This window comes from Capricornis sumatraensis, chromosome 1 (genome assembly GCF_032405125.1).
Source record: "Capricornis sumatraensis isolate serow.1 chromosome 1, serow.2, whole genome shotgun sequence".
Taxonomy (NCBI): domain Eukaryota; kingdom Metazoa; phylum Chordata; class Mammalia; order Artiodactyla; family Bovidae; genus Capricornis; species Capricornis sumatraensis.
The window spans coordinates 91563549-91589300 of NC_091069.1; the positions used below are offsets into that span (position 1 = coordinate 91563549).

Consider the following 25752-nt stretch of genomic DNA (forward strand, 5'->3'; position numbering starts at 1 on the left):
CTGACGGGAGGTGTCCATTACGGCATGTCAAGTTAGTACTGTCATTATAGACGTCCGTTTGTGACTTGGAAAATTGCAAACTTGGTTGCAGCTTCTCTATGCAACAGAGGGGGATGTAAAAAAGAAAAAAATAAACAAACAGAAAACAACATAATAAAAAATGTTTATGTGAAAATTAAAAATGATTCAAGGTGTTAAAAAGTTATATAGCGAAGGATTTTGCATTTATATAAAATTATCTTTAACAACATAACTAATTAGCAAAAACTCAGACATTAAAATAGCAACAAAAATAAACAAGTGAATGACTATATTCAAAATATGCATTATTCAGGTTTGGTAACCTGAGGCAATTCTATAACACTACTATCACCAGTAAACATTTCCTGGATATCCAATACATCCAAATCATTGTACAGGGAGAACAGGATACAGTTAGAAAGAGAACATTAAGAAGACTTTACAGAGAACGTGGGCTCTGAGTTGGCTAGGATCTGGAAAGATTAAAAAAAAACAAAAGGACATCTCATCAGCAAAAAAGAAATGCAACAAAGCAGAAAGGAATAAGCAAGCTGCAGAACTGTGTGTACAGTACCCAACCACTTATTTAAACACACATGTATATTTGTATATATAAAAATTCTCTCTAAAAAAGACCCAGAGAAACTGGTAAATACTAGCTGCCTCTGGGGAGCGGAAATGAGTGGCTGGGACATAGTATGGGGTGGATGCTTTTCCAACGTCTCAAAATTTTTGGCATGTGCATATAGTATCTATTTTTAAATTAATCAAAGATTTTAAAGGATTATATCAACCCTACCCTTCCCCTCCAGTTCAAATTACAATGTGATCCTCTCAAGATCTGGGTCTTTTACGTCTAGGACCTGAAGCCCCAAAGTGTAGCTGTTTGAACTTTCTTGCCACCCTACATCATTGCTGCAGTCTTTCCCTAGTGAAGTCACCCCCTATTTCTAACTGATGAACACCTTGCTCCACCACTCACTCATTCACTAGTATGAACTTGCTTCAGCATTAGTTTCACAAGGGTTTCAAGGATTAAATAAAGTAATACATAATGGACCTACCTGGGCTTCATTTATATGAGGGCTAAATTTTGACCATGTCTATTTTATTGAAATACTCCAAGTTATCATTACTGATTCTTTTTTTAAATGATTTATTTTTATTTATTTATTTGGCTCTGCATGATCTTAGCTGCAGCATGTGAACTCTTAGTTGAGGCATGTGGGATCCAGTTCCCTGACCAGGGATTGAACCCAGGCCCTCCTCATTGGGAGCACAGAGTCTTAGCCACTGGACTGCCAGGGAAGTCTCTCATTACTGATTCTTATCTCCAGTACTAAGAAGTCAATGAAATGTTAACACATATATACTGACTCTCTTAAACTTTCATTTCTAAGGTCAGACAAGCAGGCGCCCTGCTTGGTTTATGGTACAAACACACATGCCTTTGGGACAGGTTAAATAGCAGCTACCCTCTCTGCACAAAGCACAAAGCTTTTGTATCCTAGAACTGGCTGATACAATATACCTTGGAGCCCTTTTCTTATTGTTAGTTAACAGATAGGTCATCTGATTTTTCTCAAAGATAATACTCATCAAATCACTATACTGAGAAAGAAACCATTTGTGTTGGTAAAAGACATAAATTAGAAAAAACTGATTTGTAAATATCTTATTTATCAATTAACACTCTCTTCAACATTCTCTTCAATGTTAACAAAAAGGTCACGTAAACATTCATTATATAGCCAAAAAAACAAACAAATCCTTAGTTCTGATAACTAAGAATGAAAAACCACAGAACTTGTTTGTAGGGTTTACGTTTATATGTGTGAAAACATATACATATACAATAGCAGGACACAGCTAATGCGAATCTGCTCCAGTTCTTTTTTTTTTTTTTTTTAAGAAAGTAAACTTAGTTTAATGCTTCCTTTTAGAATGACTAAAGGTCATAGATTAACCAATGATTTAACATAAAACAAGTCACCTTGCTTGTTGATCCCCTCATGGGCAACCCCCACACAATCATCTCAGTGATCTACTTAAGAAGGGAAATCTTAACCACATAACTCGTGGATTTAAAACCCTTTAGCAGCTTCCTGCTGCCCACAGATCAGCACTGAAGCTCCTTGATATGACCAGGGAGGTCTGCCACAATCTGCCTACACTTTTCATGCCTGAGCAATCCCAAATTCACATCTCCATCAGCACCATGGTTTTCCTTGTCCCTCAGTCTATGTTCATGCTGTTAGTTCCTCCTGGAATATCCTTACTCCCAAATATTAATAACTTATGTATCTTTTTAAATCCCCACTTCAGATTTTACTTCTTCTAGGAAGACTTCTCAGACATGTGTTTTCCCATCTCCACAAAATACATACATCTCTCCATCCTGCAGTGATAATTTATCTATTTATGCCTCCTCCATTGTATCAAGAGCCTTAAACAGAATATTTTATCCAATCTATCAGTAAATCTGTTTGCTCAACCTTCAAACATAATATTAATTCACCTGATGGTTACTCCTGGTATCACCCTAGTCCAAGACTCCATTTTCCCCCTAGCTTACCATAACAGTTGTCTCACTCATACTCTTGCAACATCACAACCACGGATCCTTTTAATACAGAGGTCAGATGATGTTATTCCTTTCCTAAAAATCCTTCTAACTGCACCCCACTTCACACGAGGTAAAAGCTCAGATCTTCAGAGTGCCCTCTAAAACCCTGCCTGTTGTCAAGACCCTCCCGTCCCCACCTGCCCCATCGGCTCTCCAATCTCTACTATATTCTCCTTGCTCTGGCGCACTGGTCTCTTTGCTGTGTGCTCAGTCGTGTCCAACTCTTTGCCACCCCATGGACTGTAGCCAGCTAGGCTCCTCTGTCCATGAGGATTCTCCAGGCAATAATACTGGAGTGGGTTGCCATTTCCTTCTCAAGGGGGTCTTCCCTACCCAGAGACTGAACCCAGGTCTCCTGCATTGCAGGTGGGTTCCTTACCGTCTGCGTCACCAGGGAAACTCAAACATGTCAGATGTGTTTTCTTAAGGCTTTGCATCAGCTCTTACTTCTCTGCAGACATTCTTCTCCCAGACACTTGCAAGACTAACTGATGTCAGCTTCTCAAAGAGGCATACCCTGACCATCCTATTTAAAGCTAAAAATTCAGACCACCTCTCATCTACTCCTAAACCCTTGTGCTGTATTTTATGCTTTTTTTTCTCCATGTATTTATCACCATCAATGGCACCCCACTCCTGTACTGTTGCCTGGAAAATCCCATGGACAGAGGAGCCTGGTAGGCTGCAGTCCACGGGGTCGCTATGAGTCGGACACAACTGAGCGACTTCACTTTCACTTTTCACTTTCATGGATTGGAGGAGGAAATGGCAACCTGCTCTAGTGTTCTTGCCTGGAGAATCCCAGGGACGGCAGAGCCTGGTGGGCTGCCGTCTATGGGGTCGCACAGAGCCGGACACGACTAAAATGACTTAGCAGCAGCAATACATGGTATAATTTGTTTATTCTATATGTCTACTGCCTACTGTCATTATTCCTCCTGCTAGAATATAAATTCTATGACACAGGGATCCTTGTCTATATCCTAAGTGCTTACAATATGGTAACCACCCAATAAATATTTCCCAAGTTAAGAAATAAATTCAGTTTATATCCCTTGGTACTGTATCTGGTACAGAGTAAGGATTTAAACTGGACACTGAATAAAGCTAAATTTTTTAAAAAGAGCAACTGCCAAGTATACCAAGAAGTCAGTGCCAGAATTACCTTTCTATTTATAGCAGATTTTACACTTAACCTTTGCTCTAAGGTTCACTTTGACTAAATTAAAGATATATTATACACAGGAACTCTTCCCCACCTCTATCAGAGAAGATATATCCTCTCAAACCCTGTGTGGGGAACTCCCAATATCATTCTTCATCCTAATTGGATGCCTGTCAGCCATCCCACCTCTGAAAGGCTCCATTTTTAAAATAGCACATGATACTCAAATACACTCTACTGTGCACTTTTGCACACTTCTTCTTTACTGTCTTTTGTATATAACTCCCAGAAATTCTGCATTCTCAGAAGACAGGAACATGTTGATGATGTCTTTTATTCCATCCTCTCTTTTTTAAACTAATGTCTTTCATGAATGGACAAATCATATTTTTGATAACAGACAACAACAGCATCCAAATATTAATTCTATTAATACCTAGTTTCATGTTGTATTACTATCATATATCCTTTTTATCCATTTTTCTAATAACACAAATAAGAAATTACAAAGCTGCATTTAAAGACAAGTCTACAAACTGATGAGCTGCTTCTAATGTTTTACCATATCACAACTTACAATAAAAGATTAAAAACCAGCTATTGTTCAGTTTGAAACAAGCTATAAAATGTTCCATAATCAAACAATCTTCATCACATATATTGATACTCTATATATATACTACAAGGTGTTACAGCTAAAACACATAGAAAGGACCAATTAGAACAACTAGGTAATTATTTTACTACAACAACCCTCGATGTACTATAACACAGTAACCCTCACTTAAGAAGGTGAACCCTGTCAGCCAGAGGAGCCAGGGGAACACTGTCTTATTGGCTATCTGAAAACAGTAAGGGCTTCTTTTTCAACAATGTGGGGGTGGGGGTGGGGATTTATAAACTCAACAGACCATGTAAGAATGAATGGATGAATGACTGAATGAATAAAATACAAATGTATATATATTACTCAAAAGCAGGGGTGGTGATTACACACAGGCAAGGAGATGAACAAAAATCAGCATTTCTGAGTACTTGCTTACTCAACAATATATTGGTCACAAATATGCTGAGATAGTAATTATCTATCAGCCTCATGTTACAAATGAAATAAAAAAGACTGAGACATGCTAAGTAACTTATCAAAGTTGCAGAGCAACAAATAAAGTCTGCCTGTTTGCCAAGTTTCTATACTACCTGTATCACTTCAAGCTATGGTAGAACCAACCACCCAAGAAGGGTGGGTTTTAGTTCCACTTTGTTTGAAGGGTAGATTTACTGTAACATATTTTTAAAGCCTATACCATCAAATAGAAAAAGAGAAGTTTCTCATTATAGTCCTTTTTCAACTGATAAACATAGAAAGAGTGACAATTACAATGTCACTGGGCACAAGTCATCAACTGCTACTAACATCATTAAAGAACTACTGATGGATAAACACAAAACCACCTATCAAGCAGTCTTAGCATTAAGAAATAAAAATCTACTTTCAATCCAATTAAGGCTCTATATTCAAATATCAATTTACAGGGAGGACAAGAATATATGAAAAGATAACATGGATATACATGCAACAAAACAGAGACTATAGGAAAAACTATGTGGCAAAGATTTGGTTCATAAATAAATCACAAGAAAAAGAAAAAACAGATATGTATATTAAAAAAAGACATATAACATAGATCTTCTTGAGATCCGGATTCACACAATTATAAAAAAATAGTAGCAGTTATTAAATTATGAGATACTGACTGCACATTATATATTAAATCTAGAAACTGACCTTTTTTGGCTATTAGTTTTATGTTTGTATTAAAAGAACTATTTATTTTTTTAGGTGTGATATGGTATTTTGGCAATTTTTTCCCCCTGGTGGTCATGTTCATGACCCCATTTAATACAGCTTCCTCAGAAGGAGGAATCATTACCTTCATTACCTATAATGAAATGAGTTTTCTTTTTGAAGGTTCCAAGTACAAAGCAAAGTAAAAAATTAAAATGATACACAGGAAATAATGGAAGAAGGGAAAGAAGGGAAACATAAGAAGGTATATTCTTCTCACTTTGGGAATTTTATTTTTAAAGCATCTTTATCTTTTGAGATACAATATAAATTATTTATAAATGAAATAAAAAGATATCAAGAAATAGTTTCAAAATAGTAATATGAAGCTGGGGAAGGTGGGCAGGGATATAAACTGGGGTTTGCAAACATTTTTTGTAAAGAGCCAGAGAGTAAATATTAAAATATTTTCAAAAGTTATATATTAAGAGGCTTTGCAGGCTACATGATCTCTGTATCAACACCTCAATTCTGTCACTGCAGCACAAAAGCAATCAGATAATATACAAAGAAATGAGAGCAGCTTTGTGTCAACTTATAAAAACAGGCAGTGTACTGAACTGAGTCCATAGGCTATAGTTTGCCAATCTTGAATCAAGGCCAATGATAAACTGATAATTACCAAAGTTGAATGATAGATAATTAGTTCAATATGCTCTTTTCTGTATTTTAAAATTTTCATGAGTTAAAGAAAAGACTAGAACATATTTTCAAGTGTGTTCTTGTGTGACCATTGATCCAGTGTGATCACTGATTTATTTCTAACTACATTTAGAATTTCACTAAACACAGATTTCAAATGTATCTCATTGCAGTTATACAATTCATTAATTGATACCTAATAGTTGTAAACGGTCCTTGGCCATCACTAAATTAGTCATCATTTTAGCCTGAAGGCGTCTAGCTCTTTCACACTGTTCACCTGAAAGAAAAAGCAGAAAAAAATAATTAAATATCTACATTTACCTACTAACACTGCTTCAAGATAAGTTATCACAACAACTAACCTCAAGAGAAGTCATGGTCTTTATAAAGAAATTAAGAAAATATCATTTTCAAATAATATCTTTAAAAAAATCAGTTATAGTTCCTTATGATAGTATCAGACCTAGGGTGGTATTTCATGGATTTCATGGCTTATGAGACATATTTTTTCCCTGACATTTAAAAATCTCTGAAGTCGGGAAGTGTTTTAACACCGGTCCAACCTACTAATGCTATTAGCCAGACTGCAGTCACAACATAGCTTGTCACTGCCTCTGCATACAAAAATTTGGTCATAAATATTAATATTTCTATTACAGCTATGTCTAAATAAGATTAAGACAGCAAACTGAATAAGGTTAAAAGTCAAATTCTATGTGTTAAGAAAAGAATGTGTTAATAGTTTAATTGACATTTTTTTCTTTTAGTGGTACAATCGAAGGCATCTTGAATTCAATGAAGCATTTTTCTCATAACTAACTCATTTTCTTTGATCTCTTCTTCTATACATTTGACAAAAATTAGCAAATATATTTTGTACATAATTTATAAAGTGATGCTCATAAACTCATGAAAGTCTCCAAGACCCAACCTCCCTGCTCTCTTTTATATAGGAGACCAGCTAGAGAAATAGTCAAAATAAAAAGGAGACAGAAAAAATCATGGTAAATATTGGACACATTGTAGTTATTGGAGATTAGCTGATATAAATTATAGAATCAGTCAGCCAGATAAAATATCTACTGGGTGGATTGATCCCTAAGGCTAAGATTCTTAGCCCATGTATTATAATTTCTGCTTTTGAATTTATCAGAGCTGTGACAGCTGAAGTACGTTACTCATTTAATAGTGTCACATATCACACATATTCACATACAGTATTTAAGAATTCAGGTTTTGAAGCCAGACTGCCTGAGTTCAAATCCTGACTCTACCTCTTCATGCCTATGAGACCTCAGGCAAGTTACTTAACTTCTTCCCACTTAAGGTTTTTAATCTGAAAAATAAGGAAAACAGTAGCAGCTTCAGAGTGTAGGGCTGTGGTGAAATTAAAAGAGATGGTAAGTATGAAGCACATAAAATGATGCTTCAGTACACAGTATGTGCAAAAATTGTCTATATATTTAACGATAATATTAGACTCTGGTTTTTAATTTGATGTGACAAAAAAGATGAAAAGTATCTACTTTGATTTTAAAAGGTCATGTGTAAATCAAAAACAAAAACAAAAACATTACAGCTCATATTCTAACACGCAGTCAAGCATTACCCATAGTGCAGAAGGGGGATCTGTGGATTAACTACTCCTTCCCTCCCTTGACATTGAGGAAAGGATGAGGTTTCAAAGCCAGGGCTACAAATAGGGTTAAAATATCATGAATCGTGGTTCCAAGGAGGACACAGGTAATATACCATTTTTTATCTTACTGCTATAGGTAATCAAGTTTAAGCATATTTGGTCATAACTTCATTTTTAGCACAGGTAATAAAGCATCAACTGTAAGTCTAGAAAGAGCAACAGTAACATTTGAAAATCTGTTAAATACTTTTATTTAGATAAACATATCTGAAATCAGGGCAATCATGTGAATATAATTTGGGATGCCACTAAATAAATGTAAACACAACCTTACCTTGTCCTGTAACGACAACGGCTATTCCTTTTTCTAGTTCTTCAATACCCTTCTTATACCATTCCACAGCTTGGTCCTTTTGTCCTACTTTAAAATAAAAATAATAATTTGTGTAAATCGTGTGTGTGTGTGTGTGTGTGTGTGTGTGTGTGTGCATGCGCTAAGTTGCTTTAGTCGGATCTGACTCTATGTGACCCATAGTCCTATGTAGCCCGCCAGCCTCCTCTGTCCACGGGATTCTCCAGGCAAGAATACTGAAGTGATTTGCCATTTCCTTCTCCAGGGGATCTTCCTGACCCATGGAAGATCTTGGTCTCCTGGACTGCAGACAGATTCTTTACTGTCTGAGTCACCAGCGAAGCCTAACCTAAGAATACACTAAACATTTTCCAAAGCATGCTGTTTTTAGGAGATACACAGTTGAAAAAAGGGGGGCGGGTTGTGATCAAGTAAGCTTGACAACTGTTACTCTGTGACTTCTTAGTACTTTAGCATTCTAATGAATAAGTGGCTCTGCAAGAGAGGAATACCTACCTCAATGTTTCTCAATTTCAGAGCAGAGAGTCTTTTGTTGTTTATCATCTCATGGTATCAATGCTTAAAACCACTGTAATAGTGTGTTAGAGAAATAAACTTGACTCCTCAAGATTTTACTTTAGATAAATAGTTTTAAACATGATTTCAATAATAATGAGAAAAAATAAGCACTGTTTAACCTAATTGTATTCAAATATGATGTAACATGTTCATTGCTGGGTGATCCTTTCAAGAGTTAGTTTTTATTTAACAAATGACAGTACCATGAGAACTGGCATAAAAGTCGCACATGTGGCCATTTAGTAACACACTTCTATTTTCTCTGAAACATAACATTTATTCTTGATTCAAAATTAAGCTCTAAAAGGACCTAAAAATTCAGCATGATCAAAATATGTGTAGAATATTTCTTTAAAGTGGCAATAAGTATATTCAAATTTCATTGGTTTGGAAAATTAATTTCTTGGTCCTTAGAATCTGCAACACCTCATAAGTGGCTAATACAGAGATACAGCAAAGCAAAGGTGGAAATCATCCATAAGAACTGCTTTTCGTTTTTCTCAACTCATGTCCCTATTTAATTAAAAATTCCCATGCTATTCTTCAATATGATTTGAAATGTCAAAATCAATAAAATATCATGACTCTCTTGATAACAAACAATAGATGAAGTCTTATTATAAACATCACACACAATAACTAAGAAATGCTGTTGGGCTTCTCTGCTGGCTCAGTGGTGGGGAATCCACCTGCCAGTTCAGGAGACACGGGTTTGATCCCTGACCTAGGAAAATCCCACATGCTGTGGAGCCACTAAGCCTGTGCACCACATCTACTGACCCTGTGTTCCAGAGCTCAGCAGCCCCAACAACTGAGCCGAAGTGCTGCAACTACTGAAGCCCAGGCGCCTAAAGCCCGTGCTTCACAGCAAGAGAAGTCTCCGCAATGAGAAGTCTGCACACCACAACGAGCGGGTGGCCCCCACTCACCGCAACTAGAGGAAAGCCTGCTCAAGAATGAAGACCCAGTACAGTCATAAATAAATTAAAATTTTTTCAAAATAAGAAATGCTGTCCCCTTATCAGTGTGTACCTCTGACCACCTTCCTCTCCGCGCCCTCTCAAATAAATCACTAACCAGATTTGGCCCCTTAGGGTACTTTCTTTCTTACTATGGTACCATTAATATTTTGCAGTGTCTGATCCAGAATAAGTGCTCGGTAAGTACTTGATAATGACACACGAAGAAATTATTAAGCATTTCAGTCAATTCAAGCTATGTAGATGCTTATTTTCCAGTTTTTTGTTAAAAGAAATCTGTTTACATTTTTGGTTTTATAATTTAAAAAGGAAGCAAATTACACAAATCAGTAAAATAGCGTTTGCATTCTGAGTGGTGGGAATATTGGTAATAATGTCATATCTGCCTTAGAATTTTAAAAATAAAGTGCAATTTAACAGATACATCAGAAGTTGCCTTTGTTGCTCCTCTTCCCATTTCCATGCTCCTTTCCTTCCCAGAAATCAGTAGTAAGAACTGAGTGCCTATCCTATTTGTACATTTTCTTCTATTGTTCCTATTTGTATCACTTTATTTTAAACATATACATTGTTTCTGAGACCTACCTAGCTATACAGAGATCCAGTTCATTCATTTTGACTTCTGTATAGTATCCTACCCTATAGTTTAACTATTTCCTATGAAAAGATATGTGGGTTTCCAGTTTTCCAATATTTCAAATAATGTTACAGTCTGGCTCAGAGGTTAAAGCTTCCACCTGCAATGTGGGAGACCTGGGTTCGATCCCTGGGTTGGGCAGATCCCCTGGAGAAGGAAGTGGCAACCCACTCCAGTATTCTTGCCTGGAGAATCCCATGGATGGAGAAGCTTGGTGGGCTACAGTCCATGGGATCGCAAAGAGTCGGACACGACTGAGCAATTTCACTCAAACAGTCTTGTACCTGTCCCTTTATATATATATATGTCCGTTTCTCTAGAGTATATATATATGCTTAAGAAGTAGAATTGATGAGTCATAGGTTCATCACATATTCTCTATTAACCGGAAATCAACAAAACAGTTTTTGAAAGTGCTTGTGCCAATTTATACTCCTATTAACAGTGTATGACTGTCTCACTGGCAACATCTGAACAAAATCTTTTAAGAAACTTTACCACATTACATGGAGGCAAGTGAAATGACTGATTCTGTACAAATAAACTCATATGCTCAATAATTACTCAATTACCTAATATTCTTTGGTAATAGGAAGTTGATTTACTGCCTTATTTGAATCTTGGATGTCAGTATGATAGTACAAAATGAAAATGCATAGATTATCTCTTATCTAAATGTACAAGACCACTGAAGAAAGGAGAGATGTATAAATCAATGGAACAGAAATACAGAAATAGACCCATACAGACATTATTGATCTGACTTTGACAAAGATGACAAGGTAATTCAAAGGAGAAAGAAGAGCTTTTTAAAAACACAACACTGGAACAACAGGTATCTATAAACAAAATAACTTCACATGACATACAAAAATTAACTTAAAATGGGTTATAAACCTAAATGTAAAACCTAAAAATACAAAATTTATAAAAGAAAACAGACAAAATTCTTTGTGATCTTGGCTTTAGGCCAATCACAAACCTTAACAAGAAAAACTGATAAACCAGACTTCATAAAAATTAAAAGCTCCTGTCCTTCAAAAGACTGAGTTGACAATATAAAGACAAGCCACAAACTGACAGGGAGAAAATATCTGCAAACAATACGTTTAATAAAGGTCTTGTAACCAGAATATATACAGAGCTTTTACAATGATATTTTTAAAAGTCATTAAAAAATAGTGTGCAGAAGATCAAAACATACACTTTACCAAAGAAGAGAGCACAAGAAATAATGTTCAACATCATTAGCTATTAGGGAACTACAAATTAAAACTACATGATTTTAATTTTGAATGGAAAAAATTACAAGACAAAAGATAATGAATTTCTCATATATTTGCAGGGGTGACTATAAAATCATACGGCCATTTTGGAAGAGTCTGGTCATTCCTCACAACATTAACATATTCTTACCACATGATCTAGCTCTTCTTCTACATATTTACCCTAACAAATTAAAACATCAAAGACCTGTGCATGAATGTTCACCAACTTTATTCATAAAAGCTAAAAACTGGAAACAACCCAGATGTCCACCATTTCGTGACAGGTTAATAAATTAGGGTATATCCATACACAGAATACTACTCAGCAATAAAAAGGAACAAAATACTGATGCATGTAGGAACAGAGATGCATCTCAAAAACATGCTAAGTGAAAAGAGCCTGACACGAGAGGCTACACAGTGTATGATGCCGTTTACATGACAAAACTATAGGGACAGACCAGACTATTGACTGCCAGTGGCAAAGGGGGTGCATAGGGGTCAACTAGAAAGAGACCCAAGGGGGCTTCTGGGGTGACAAAACATTCCATATACTGACTGTAGCGATAATTTACACAACTGTTTGTCAAAACTCACTGAACTATACAGATCCCTAAAAAAAAGGTAAACTTTACGGTAGGTAAATTATACCTCAATAATTAAAAGTGCAATACTCTAACATTTAGACATAAGAACATTTATTTTGAGTTGGATAATAATATCAGAGCTAAAATTTTGCTTACAAGAATAAGATTAGAAGAGAAAAACTAGAAAAATATTTTTAAAACATCCGTTTGAAGGGATCAGAGAGTTTTCAAAAGAGTCAAAATTACCAAAATTTGGAAGGAGAGATCATTTCAGACCCATTGGGATGGTTATTTTGAAAATTACCAAAATATGAAAAAGAGAAAGGCCAAAGAGGTGAGTCTACCATCTGGGGCACTTCTCTGCTTTAAGTGAAGTGAAACTCACTCAGTCGTATCCAACTCTTTAAGACGCCATGGACTGTAGCCTGCCGGGCTCCTCTGTCCGGGGAATTCTCCAGGCAAGACTACTGGAGTGGGTAGCTTTTCCCTTCTCCAGGGGATTGTCCCAACCCAGGGACTGAACTCAAGTCTCCTGCATTGCAGGCAGATTCTTTACCATCTAAGTCACCAGAAAAGCCCAAGAAGGCAGATTCGTTACTAGCTGAGCTACCAGGGAAGCCCATCATCAATTCTGAAGGCGAATGTGACCAGACTCATGGAACTAAGTTGACAAAAAATGAATTCTACGGCATGCCCAGGAGAATTAGTGGCAAAGATTCCTAAATTTTGATTGGGCCCTTGCATCACTGAAAAAGGCTAGCTTGCATATGGACTGACACCAACGTTCAAATCACTTAAATCCCTTAAGTTAGGGGAATCTATAGACTATAACCTTCGATGACCACCCTATTGACTAAATTTTTTATATATGTGTTTCATTTTGGATACGTCACACAGCTTGTAGGATTTTAGTTCCCCAGCCAGTGACTGAACTTGGGTCCCAGCAGTGAAAGCACCAAGTCCTATCCAAGGGACCGCCACGGAATTCCCCCTTTTGACTAAATCATGGCAGAAAAATCAAAACTTACAATGACCTCCAGCACACAAAAGGCCTTCAGGATGCTTCAGCAGTTCTTGGTTTCCTTTATACATTTCCCTCTCTCCTATATGGGCCCCAGTAACATTCAAACTCAACCAACAAGACTACATCAAATCAAGAGAAGAAAGGGATGGCAGAAGCTTCCAATCAATGGTTGCAGTTGTGGCTGAAACTATTAGCCAGTAATCTGAACTACATACACAGTATGGCTCATAATCTAGGAACTACATAATCTACGGACAGCAGTGGCCCAAGGGTCAAATACAGTCAGCTTCCTGTTTTTCTATATAAAGCTCTACTGGATCACACCCCCTATATATGAGTGTTGAATAGTTGTGAAAGATCACTTTAACAATGGTTCAATAACAACAAAAAAACAAATGAGGGCTTCCCTGGTGGTTCGGTGGTCAAGAATCCTCCTCCCAAGGCAGGGGACACAGGTTCAATTCCTGCTCTGGAAAGATCCTACACACTGAGGGACAGCTAAGCCCATGCACCACAACTATGCCTGTGTTCCAGAGATCGGAGTCACAAGAACTGAGCCACGGACTGCAACTACTGAGGTCCGAGCACCTGGAGCCCATGCTCAGCAACTAGAGAAACCACTGCAGGGAGAAGCCCACCCGCCCACAACTAGAGCGTAGCTCCTGACTTGCTGCAACTAGAAAATGCCCCTGTGCAGCAACAAAGACCCAGTGAAGTCATAAATAAATCCTTATAAATGAACGCAAAAATGGGCAAAGAACTTTAATAGACATTTTTTTCCAAGAAGATATGCAAATGGACAATAAGCACATGTAAAGATGCTCAACATCCTAAGTCATCATGGAAATGCAAATCAAAACTATGATGTGATACCACTTCTCATTAATTAGCATGGCCATTATTTTCCAAAGTAAACAAACCTTGAAACTAACCAATGTGGAGAAATTAGAAACCCTTGTGCACTGGTGTCAGGAATGTAAAAATGCAAGGCTGCTGTGGAAAGCAATTTGGCAGTCCCTCAAAAAATTAAACATAACAATTAACGTATGATCCCACAAGTCTACTCCTACGTGGCTACTCAAACGCACTGAAAGAGGGGCTCAGAAACTTGTATACCAATATTTATAATATTATTATCATTTTTTTTAGCTACGCCTTACAGCATGCAAGATCTTAATGCCCAGACCAGTGATCAAACCCACGCCGCCTGCACTGGAAGCACGGAATTTCAGCCACTAGACCACCAGGGAAGTCCCTAGAGCAGCATTATCAACAATAGATAGAAACAACCCAAATAGCCAGTAGCAGATGAAAGGATAAACAAAACACGGCATACACATAGAATGGAGTATTATTCAGACTAAAAAAGGAATGAAATCTGTCACATGCCTCAGCATTGCTTATAGACGCTGAAATGCCAAGTGAAGTGTCAGACACAAAAGGACAGATACTCTGTGATTCCACTTATATGAGGTACCCAGAACTGGCGAAATCAGACAGAATGCAGAACAGAGGCTATCAGGGACTGGGACGAGGGAAGAGTACAGAAGGGGAAAGGAGGAGTTCTTGTTCAGTGGGTACTGAGTTCTGGTTTGGGAGGATGTAAAGCTCTAGAAATGGATAGTAGGAATGGTTGCACAATATTGCGAATGTATTTTTCTTTTTTTTTGGCCATGTGCCATGCAGGATCTTAGTTCCTTGACCAGGGATCGAACCATGCGTCCTGTAGTGGAAGCACGGAGTCTTAACCACTGGACTGCCAGAGAGTCTCCTGTGAATGTATTTAATGCCACTGATTCCCACACTTTAAATCACTAAAATGGCAAGTTTTGTTATCTATGTTTTACTACACACACAAAGAAATTACTAAATGACCCATTACAGGCAGTTTGCTGACCCCTTGTACACAGCAATGAAAATGAACAATTACTGCCAAAAGTAACCTCAAAGATTAATCTGACAAGCATGAAGTGAAGTGAAAGTCACTTAGTAGTGTCTGACTCTTTGCAACCCCATGGACTGTAGCTCACCAGGCTCTTCTGTCCACGGAATTCTCCAGGCAAGAATATTGGAGTGGGTTGACATGCCCTTCTCCAGGGTATCTTCCTGACCCAGGGATCGGACCCAGGTCTCCTTCACTGCAGGTAGATTCTTAACCATCTGAGCCACCAGGGAAGCGCCCTGACAAGCATAATGTTGAGCAAAATCAGCCATACACAAAAAGAACGCCAACTGTATGATCTCATTTATAAAGCTCATTTATGGTATAAGAAGACAGGAACTGAAGATACCGTTGTGCAGGGTGTGGAAAGGTGGTAAGCAGAAGAGAGGATGAGAAAGGCAGGCTTCCAGAGCAATATTCTATTTTTTGACCTGGTGAGGTTTCAAACTGCTATGTTCACCTTAATAATTCATTAAGCAATACACAAAGTGTGTACTTCGCATATACTTATTAGAAGTGTACTTAAAACTGAAAAAAATACAAGAGGAAGGCTAAGTATTTTGAAATGGACAGTTCCTACACATTAAGTGAAAAAGGTTACAGATGAGTTTCTATGCAACATGATTCATTTTTTTCTAATGAATAAATATTTATGTTTATGTAACTAGACAAAGTCAGGAAACTTATCAGTAATCATCTAAGGATACGATTACAGAAGATTTTCACTTTCTATATTTGTGCATTATTTTAATTTTTGATGTGTGTTACTGTACAAGCAACAAAAATACTGATGATATCCATCTTTAAATAAAGATAAGAATACTGGACTAATTTGCGTATTATCTATTGCATCTTTTTCTTCACATGTTAGTAGTACCCAGACTGCCACTGAGAAGATCAAAACGAGAGCAGCTTGGGTAGACAGGATGTCAGTTTGCAACTATATGAGTTAGAAGATAAGAGATTTAAGTCCTTGGCTCCATCATTTAAGAGCTCTCTGACTTTGGGAAAGTCAGGCAATCTCTCTGAGCTTTAGTTTCCTTACCTAAAAACAAGATAACACTTCTTTTACTTAACTTCAAGTTGTGGCAAAGATCAAATGAAACAGGGCATGGGATAATATTTTAATAAAAGAGATATGTAAAAATTACTTTTGGCATATTTAATAAATCTGTTGATAAATATAAACCCTACTGCAGAGCTGTATGCACAGTTGTATTTTTGCTCTTAAAGTCCATTGTTTTTACTTATCTATTTAGTCCTTCTTAAGCAACATTCCACAAACAACTCCAGGAAATAAGTATATCCATTTTCCTACACAATTTTCTGCTAGCAACCTGCAAGTGTCACATTTGAAAGTAACAGGAATCTTTAAAGACCTTACAGTAGATTTTAATGTGTGCTAATCCACAGTGAACTATAGAGGCCATGAGGCATCAGACTGACAGCTCCCAGGTTCATTCTCTCATAGTTCACTATCACAGAAAGGATCCTTTCTATTGTTTTAATTCAGCAAAAAGGCCGTATTTTGCTTTCATGTTCAAACATCAAGGTTTATTTCTGAAATGATTTATTTTTTTCCCCATTTAACTGGAAAGGTTTTCAACCCCATGTAAAGAAATCATTACAGTTTTGGACATTTTCTTTAACCTTAGGAATTTCAACTTATTTTCTTTAAAAATCTTTTGTATTTACTATGGATGGATGGTGGATAATTTTAACTTTTGTGCATTATCAGTATTTCCCAAATTCTCTATCAAGAGCTTGCATTCTGGGCTTCCCAGGTGGTTTAGCGGTGCAAAAAAAAAAAAAAAAATTCCATCTGTCAGTGCAAGAGACACATGTTCGATCCTTGATCCGGTAAGATCCCACATGCCTTGGGGCAACTAAACCTTTGTGCCACAACTATTGAGCCTGTGCTTTAGAGCCTGGGATACACAAATACAGAGCCCACGTGCTCCAACTACTGAAGCCTGAGCTCCCTAGAGCCTGTGCTCTGCAACAAGAGAAGTCACCATGATGAGAAATGCCCACGCAGCCCCCCAGGCCACACTTAGAGAAAAGCCCACGCAGTGTGAAGATCCAGCATCACCAAAAATGCCTAAAGAGGCCGGTATTCATCTAAGAGTATGTACATGAAAACAAAAAATTCATTTCATCTCTTCTGTAATAAAAAGCTAGGATACTAAGTGAGGCCAAGAAGAGACTTCCATTTGTTTTTTCTGAACTAAGAGTCACAATTAACAAATATATTTTTATATCACTCTTTAGATAATTCTCCTTCTTCCCCAAATCACATTTATACTGCTGTTTCCTAAAAGGAAGATAATACAAACTAGATATCAAGGTTTAACAATGTTCAAGCATAACCTCTAGAGGCTGTAACCTTAAAAGAACTGTAGAATTAGTAATAGTGGTTCCTATTTTCTGAGGATCTACTATGCACAAGTACAGAGTGGAGTATTTCACAAACATTATCTCAGTGTAGTAGGAAGTAACTTGCCCAGGATCCTGTACAGTCAGAATTCAAATGTCAATTTGGGTAAGAGGCACTGCAGTTTAAAAAGGATGAAATTAGACCCTCAAAACTGAGACAATGAAAAGCAGCCCCTGACATCCAGGAGCTAGTATCATCAACTAAGCCTTAGTGTAACAAGGAAATGATTTGACATCACAACTGTGCCTTGGTGTTATACTGAATATAAACAATTTCATACAACATCAGACAGGCCCACTCTGTAATCATGATGAATGAAGATAAAAAAAAGACTACCCTTCAATCATGTCTATAAACACACACAAAACATGAACACTGCCCAAGCCATGAAACACCAAATTTCTCTTTGGGCTAATGAGTGCCTCTCAACCAACCATAGCTTCATCCTCACTCTAGTCTCCCCTTCTGTATCAGATTTAAGAAACTTAATTACAGAATTACCCACAATTCCTGAAAGCATCCAATCCAGAGCAAAACCTTGCTTCCATAACTCCTCCTCAAAAAATCACTGACTACAAGCCCAAATTCTGTACATTCTTTCTAGTTGCCTTTTCCTGAGATAAGGGATGGTTCCCCATGGTGTGTGTTCTCTTGGCTACAATAAGTAATACATCCCACTTTTTAAACCACAGGTGTGTGTTCGAGTGATAGTTCACTGAAAGGCACCGGCAAAACTCACTTAAGAACAACAACAGTTAAGCACAAAATATCTCCACTTCAGCGTAAAATATCTACAAAAGAGCAGAAAGATGTGAATAAGCATAATCTGTCTATGCTATACCCATATAGCTGTAAAACATTTATTAGTCCCAAGAAAACCTCGATTTTGACATTTTTCTTTCCTTATTTACCAGAACAAACTGCTGAGTTTGAGTGTGCTCAAAGATGTTTTATTCTACAGGGTATCGAGCGTGAGCAGTTGTTAATTCACAAAGAGCAAAAAAAAAAAAAGCTAGGTCAGCTTATTAATACCTTCACTACTATTATATAGGTCAAGAGAGAGGAAAATTAGTAGAAAAACAGAGAATCTATACTTTGCCAGAGAGAAAAATCCAACTATTATTGGGTAGAGCACAGAGAATAAGCTAGCATAAAAACGGCAGGAAGGGTTAGGAAAGATCCTTCTTTGATAATTTAATACTTGTTTACTGACAACTGTCATCAGGATGCGTACAATAATCTTAGGAATCTAGTTACCAGGTGAGTTTTACAGGGTTAACTGTATTTTACATTAGGAAGGATATAAACTATTAAAAAACCCCACAAAAACCCTAAAAACAGAACAAGGGAGGAAGTTCCTAAGAATGGCTGCCTTTTGGGCTTTAGTGCAAATGTCACTCCATATTCTTGCAGAGAAATATGAAATGTTTATTGTATATTTAATAAAAAGTAATGTTATCCTCTGGGAAAAGTATATTATCAGAATGTCAAGCCATCAGAATAATTCTTTCCTTGTTCTAATCATTTAAAGCAGAAATGAGGCTCCAAAAAATTGCCTGAAATCAATCCTTTCAAACTGATGTCTCATAGTTTTTAGGAGTAAAAGAAAATATACCAGATCTCCAGATCTGATACTTCTGATTTCTACTCTCTAGCTTCACCTTCTGAAAATAGATGTGGATAAGCAAGTATTTTGTGTGTGTTGGGTTACATGAAATTATAAAATTATACAGTAGTTTAAAAAAAAAACTCTTTTAAATATAAACTGACTAGAAATTTTAAACAGAAAAGGATTTTATTTAGATAATTTTTATCCTTGATGACAGATGCTGCATGCAGCCCTATCTTATCTTGAGAAACTGACTCTCTCTCTCTCTCTCATACAACACACTGGGCCCTTGTTATCTGTCAAGTCCTACGTATTTGAGGTAACTGAACCACACCTAGAGAATCTGTACCACTGTTATTACTCAGGAGATTCCAGGCTTGTCTACCTGTCTACCTGTAGGAGCCATGCAAAGCATGTTAGTTCATGTTCTGGTTAATCTAAAGAACCACTATTACAACCTCCTTTTCTCCCCCAAGTATTCCAAGGGGCCCTTGGAATTACACAATAGAGAACCTGCTTAGTATAAAATAAAAGTATGAAATTATGAATCTGTTCACCTAAACTCTGTTCCTAATTCTGCTACTGTGCATTCAGTCTTTAAATTCCAATTTCTCCAGATATACAGCTGATATCATAGGTTATCAGTTTTCCAAAGATGTTCAACAATAAATAAAACATCCACAAATCATTTAACTCCTTGGGAAAAAATGAAGGATACATATGAAAGAATACACACATTTTTTTAAGAATACACACATTTATTAATCACATAAGAAACATCTTAACACATCTCAAAGTAATTTTCTCTGAAGTTAACATCTAGAATGCAGAGCTGAGCAAATTAACTGGTATTCAATAAATGCTCTAATGAACAAACTTCACATAATCTTTTATTAGGTGAAAGAATTTGCTGTGCTATTCTTTTCTATTCAAAAATAGCATGGTTTTAGATAATCTAAGCCTTTATGAAAGTCCAGCATCACAGTTAAGTACGCCATAAAAAAATAAAATTCAAAATAGTCACCACATAAACAACATTTACATATTACTTTGTTAAAATAAGATTTAATTTGGCCTTTATTATTTGAAGGCACCGAATGTGTCAATTACCTAACATCATGACAGTCTGAAATAGCCCACTTCACCTGCTGGAATAAAGTGGCTTTCAGTATATTTATAAATTAAGTCAAATTATCAAGGGAAAGGAAATGCAGGACATTACTAGCTCCTTAATGATTCAGGGGCTAACCACAGAGTTAGGAAACTTGTGAAGACTATTCAATTCATTTCTATTTGTTCATATGTATTTTGATGCAGGAGGAAAGAGAGAGAATGAAATTCTCCTGGAATTAAGTTCTGTATTCTCAAGGATGCTGGAGAGGCAAACAGACCTCAAACATGAACTCCTGCATCGACTGAATTAACGTTAAAATATAAAAACTTTCAATATACTCAAGGGAAAATCTGAGATAAAAGAGAACCACAACAATGTAAACTCAGTTTTACTTCATTTTTAAAGGAAAATGAATATAACTAATTTACTTCAGTTTGAACCAATTTCCTTTGGAATATAATGCAGCAGTTGTAGAATTCAAACTAGAGAGATATCATTGCCTATTCTGATGTCCACTTTAGAAACTAAAGTATAAATAAAGCAAAACCATTGAATAGAAACATTATCTGTGAAAAAGAGTGAAATATGTGATACATAGATTGCTGAAAATATTTATACGTAAATATTTTAAGAGGACTTTAATAAAATAGAGGCCTATATGTGATACCCAAAGATAAATCACCAGCATGAAATCCAAGGTCTGAATTCCACTTCCATCACTTACCCCTCACATGGAACTGATTTCTCTTTAATTTTAAGAATCTAGGACCTTTTTTTTAAGCCTAAGTTTTTGCTGATCTCTCTTGCTACCACCCAACTCCCATCACCCAGTGTTAACAAAATTTCCTTGTGTGTACTGGCATTCCCTTTTCAAATACAACAAATGATCTACCCTCAAATATATCCCTCTTTCCAACTTTTGACCTAGATTAGTAAACTTCAGAGGACTCTATTATAATAAAATAGTACAATAAAACAGTGCTTCTCTAGAAAGGGAGAATAGTATATGCTTCTTCATCCTCCTCAGGTGATCTTGGATCTTCCTTAAAGGTGGTAAATAAAGTAATTAATAAAAAATTTTCCTCCCAAACCACACAGTATTCTTTTCTTAAATGTGCCTCCTCTCTTCAACTTTTTGAAGCCTCCTCTCTGTCCTTTTACTCCAACCCCATGAATACCTGCCTCCTTTCTTATATCCTACTCCCCGTCCAAGGCCCCACAAAGGAAACAGATTTCAACCAAACTGAAAACCTAGAACAGTTTGTGGAGTTAGTAGTGGAGACACTACCAGTGAACGGCAGATTTCTTTTTTTTATACTAATGAACAATGCAAATGAGTAGTTAGAGGGAAAAGATCTCCGCAAACTGGAGTTAGAGATCAAAGGAGGGATTTTCAAAATGTTATAATGTCATTTATCATCTTCCATAAAAATTTTTCATCGAGTGAGTGAAAGTCGCTCAGTCATGTCCGACTCTCTGCGACCCTGTAGACTATACAGTCCATGGAATTCTCCAGGCCAGAATACTGGTGTGGGTAGCCTTTCCCTTCTCCAGGGGATCTTCCCAACCCAGGGATCGAACCCATGCCTCCCACATTGCAGGCGGATTCTTTACCAGCTGAGCTATCAGGGAAGCCCAACAGTATCTTCACCTCAGGGGGTAATTGTGATGATTAAACAGATTACACATGCAAAGCCAAGAAAATAGTGCCTGGCATATAAAAAGACTAAAAAAAAAATGTTAGTTTAAAAGAAATCTGAAGAACGTGGTACCCTTGCTTTCATCCAGAAACAGAAATCTTTACATTTTACTGTAAAACAGTATGTATAAACTAACCCTATTCACTCAATATTTCAATTTAGAAACTTTGAATGGAATACTCGGAATATTCATTTAGATGAGATCAAATCAACCATGGGCAAAAGTTTTATACTAAAACAGAATTTTATCGAAAATACTTAGAAGTCATTATACTGATAAAAATAACTGTCATGAAACTTAAAAAATAGTGCAAATTCAGCTGTAATCTATATGCAGCTGTTCCTTTCAAAATTAAGTCACCATTTGTTCTCTTTTTCTGACACTACAGTACTCTGCTTTCACTAAAACCCTGTAACAAGGAACAGCTTCTTCGATATCAAAACCTTTTGGAAACCTGGCTCAGAGCAAGCCACTCACTGTTCACAGCGCTCGAAAGGATGTGTGTGGTCACTCTAGGACAACTGTCACTGTCAGCAAGCACGTCTAGGAGTCTCACAGGGACTCGGGTCATACAGAAATGTAGGTGTAGGCTAGCATCCGAAACAAAGTCAGCGGCTAGCGCGCCTGAAAGGGGAGAGCTTTTTCGGCTGAGACTCATAAAGGATGAGGGTCTAACCCCGAGCAAGCGGTCTCGCAGGGCAGATCAGTTTCGGGGGTGCCCGCTGGCTCCGGCAGCAAAGGGACGCAGGTGTTGCCCTCCCTCGGCGACCGCACCGCTTTCTTCCCGGCGCCGCCGCCCCCTCCCCCCAGCTCCCCATTTACCTTTCTCGTCCTCATCGATGCGCAGGGCGACGGAGATGTACTCGAAGGCCTGTTTGTGGAACGCTCGGACGCGCTCGGCCTCCCCGCCTGGCACCGGTGCCGGGGGCGACGCCGAGGCCGGCGCGGCCCCGGAGCTCCTCTTGGCGGCCATGAGGGCGCGGGAGAAGCGCTGGCAGAGCCACACGAAGAGGAGCCCCAGGTGGAAGGCGACCAGGCGCAGCAGCGCGAAGCCTACGAACAGCGGGTAGGAGAAGTAGTACAGGTTCCGCTTATGCGGCGATTGGGGCGGAGGGGCCGGCTTGGGGGCGGGACGGGAGCGGGCCAGGCAGGGGGGCGGAGGCCTGGGAGGCACCGGGCTGCTGGGGCCGCCGGAGCCTTTCTTCTTCCCTCGTCCACCCGGAGAATTCATTCACAGCTCCCACTGCCGCCGCCGCCATAACCCGCCTCCCGCAGACCGACGGCGGCCAAGCGACGGCGGCGGCCACTGGGACGGCAAGGGCCACAGACCTCCGCGCGCCCCCGGTCCCTGGAGCTGTGCACCTCCGCGCGCTGCTCGCCGGCCCCGCCCCTTTCTCCTCGCCCGTCCAGGAGCACAACCCCTTCTCCTCCTGCGGTCGGTGGCTCCTGCCCCTCCCTCTCTCTGTCCTCTTGGCCGCTCGGTAGCTCAGAGCGGCGGCCGGGAGCGCAAGCGCAGCCCTCCCGACTCTTTCTCCGGCGCGTGCGCGCACGTCGCCGTCTTTGTTGCCCTGAGCTCCTTGTGCGCGTGTGCGCCGCTCGCCATTCCGTCCCTTCGCTCGCGGAACTACGTTTTCCAGTATGCAGTTCGGCCTACTTAGCCCTTAGGGACCCGTAGCTCAATCGATTTCGCTGACCCTGGTAGGTAGCTCGGTATCAGGGCACCTAGACCGTCAATTCAAGAAAGGGACTGCTGCAGCTTGGGGTCCCTCGGCTAGTTTGCAGGACTAATGGTGTCATCGTTTTCTTATATTTCTTCCAGCATTTTCTGCCGGTCTTCCACAAGGAATGGTTGATCTCAGTTTCACCGCAAAAGTAATGGGTCCAATCTAATAAATATTATCTAAGAAGATAGAGGTTGTAGGACGCTCAAAAACGTCAGGTCACTGAAAACGAAAATGTTAGTTCATTGGGATGAAATAATCGATTCGAGAGGTTTAATTAAATTGGTACGTATTTATGACCAACATAGCATATTGGGCTTCCCTGGTGGCTCAGACGGTAAAAAACGTCTGCCTACAATTCGGTAGACTCGGGTTCGATCCCTGAGTCGGGAAGATCCCCTGGAGACGAAAATGGCAACCCATTCCAGTACTCTTGCCTGGAAAATCCTATGAACGGAGGAGCCTAGTAGGCTACAGTCCATGGGGTCGCAAAGAGTCGGACACAGCTGAGCGATTTCACTTTCACTTTCAGACAGCATATTAAAAAGAGAGACATTACTTTGCCAACAAAGGTCCCTCTAGTCAGAGCTATGGTTTTCCAGTAATCATGTATGGATATGAGAGTTGGACTATAAAGAAGTCTGAACGCCGAAGAATTGATGCTTTTGAGCTGTGGTATTGAAGACTCTTGAGAGTCTTTTGGACAGCAAGGAGAGCCAACCAGTTCATCCAAAAGGAAATCAGTCCTGAATGTTAATTGGAATGACTGATGCTGAAGCTGAAACTCCAATACTTTGGCCACCTGATGCAAAAATTAACTCATTTGAAAAGACCCTGGTGCTGGGAAAGATGGAAGGCGGGAGGAGAAGGGAACGACAGAGGATGAGATGGTTGGATGGCATCACAGACTCAATGGACATGATTCTGAGTGAGCTCCAGGAGTTGGTGATGGACAGGGAGGCCCGGCTGCAGTCCATGGGGTCTCAAAAAATCAGACACGACTGAGCGACTGAACTGAATTTAACTAGATGTCTAATCTGAAGAATTAATTTCAATAAGGGAATTTTTAGGTTTTGCATGGTAGTCATTCCATACTTCCTCAGGAATCCAGACTGGACTTTTTTTTTTTTTTCTGTTTTTCAAAATCTGCTTGACGTCCTTTCCTTTGGAGAACTACCTCTGCTGCCAGTATTATCCTGAGCTGCAAGCACAGAACCTCGCCTCCCAGGTCACAGAGGGAAAACACTAGGGAAGCCCCAGGTTACCCATACCGTCCTAGAAACTGGAATCTTGCATGAAGACACACTGAGATAGGAGGAAAGTTAAGAACCGAGTGCTCTAAAGAGCTGCTCTATCAGTTCATATCATTGAGATACTCAGAACTACCAGGTTCCTGGGCTGGTCACTTACGTGATAACCTATCTCAAAGCTATTGAATCTGTTTCTCTGTTTTTCTCTTCTCTTTCTCACACTCCCTCTCTTCCTCCCCCATCTCTTTTTTGCTCTCTCCATCTATCACGCTTCTTCTTTTTTTTTTTTTTTGGTCTCTTCTCTTTCTCTTTTTACTTGGGTTAGCCCCAGTTGTTTCTTGTTGCCCCAAACTAAGGAATCCTAATTGATATAAAGACTTCATCTTTTACAGTGTAAGGTTTACAAATGCTTCCAAGAAACTCCACATTCTGGCCACATCTTTGCCTGACTTTTGTGCACCACTGCTGCTGCTGCTGCTAAGTCACTTCAGTCGTGTCCGACTGTGTGACCCCATAGACGGCAGCCCACCAGGCTCCCCCGTCCCTGGGATTCTCCAGGCAAGAATGCTGGAGTGGGTTGCCATTTCCTTCTCCAATGCGTGAAAGTGA

At 38.7% G+C, this 25752-nt stretch overlaps 1 protein-coding gene across 4 annotated transcripts in view; it reads right to left on the reverse strand.

The window, feature by feature from the left end:
- SPAST (spastin) overlaps positions 1-23494 on the reverse strand; it is a 50877-nt gene extending 27383 nt beyond the window's left edge. Inside the window, exons 1-4 of one of the 4 annotated variants that reach the window (XM_068970597.1) lie at positions 22995-23494; positions 8277-8360; positions 6497-6580; positions 1-96 (exon numbers count right to left, since the gene is read on the reverse strand). In XM_068970597.1, the coding sequence (XP_068826698.1) occupies positions 1-96; positions 6497-6580; positions 8277-8360; positions 22995-23403 (673 nt within the window). In that variant the 5' untranslated portion in view covers positions 23404-23494. Of the gene's footprint in view, positions 97-6496; positions 6581-8276; positions 8364-22994 lie in introns of all 4 variants that reach the window. The other 3 variants (XM_068970589.1, XM_068970614.1, XM_068970605.1) reach the window with 3 other exon arrangements.
- Between the last annotated feature and the right edge of the window lie 2258 nt (positions 23495-25752).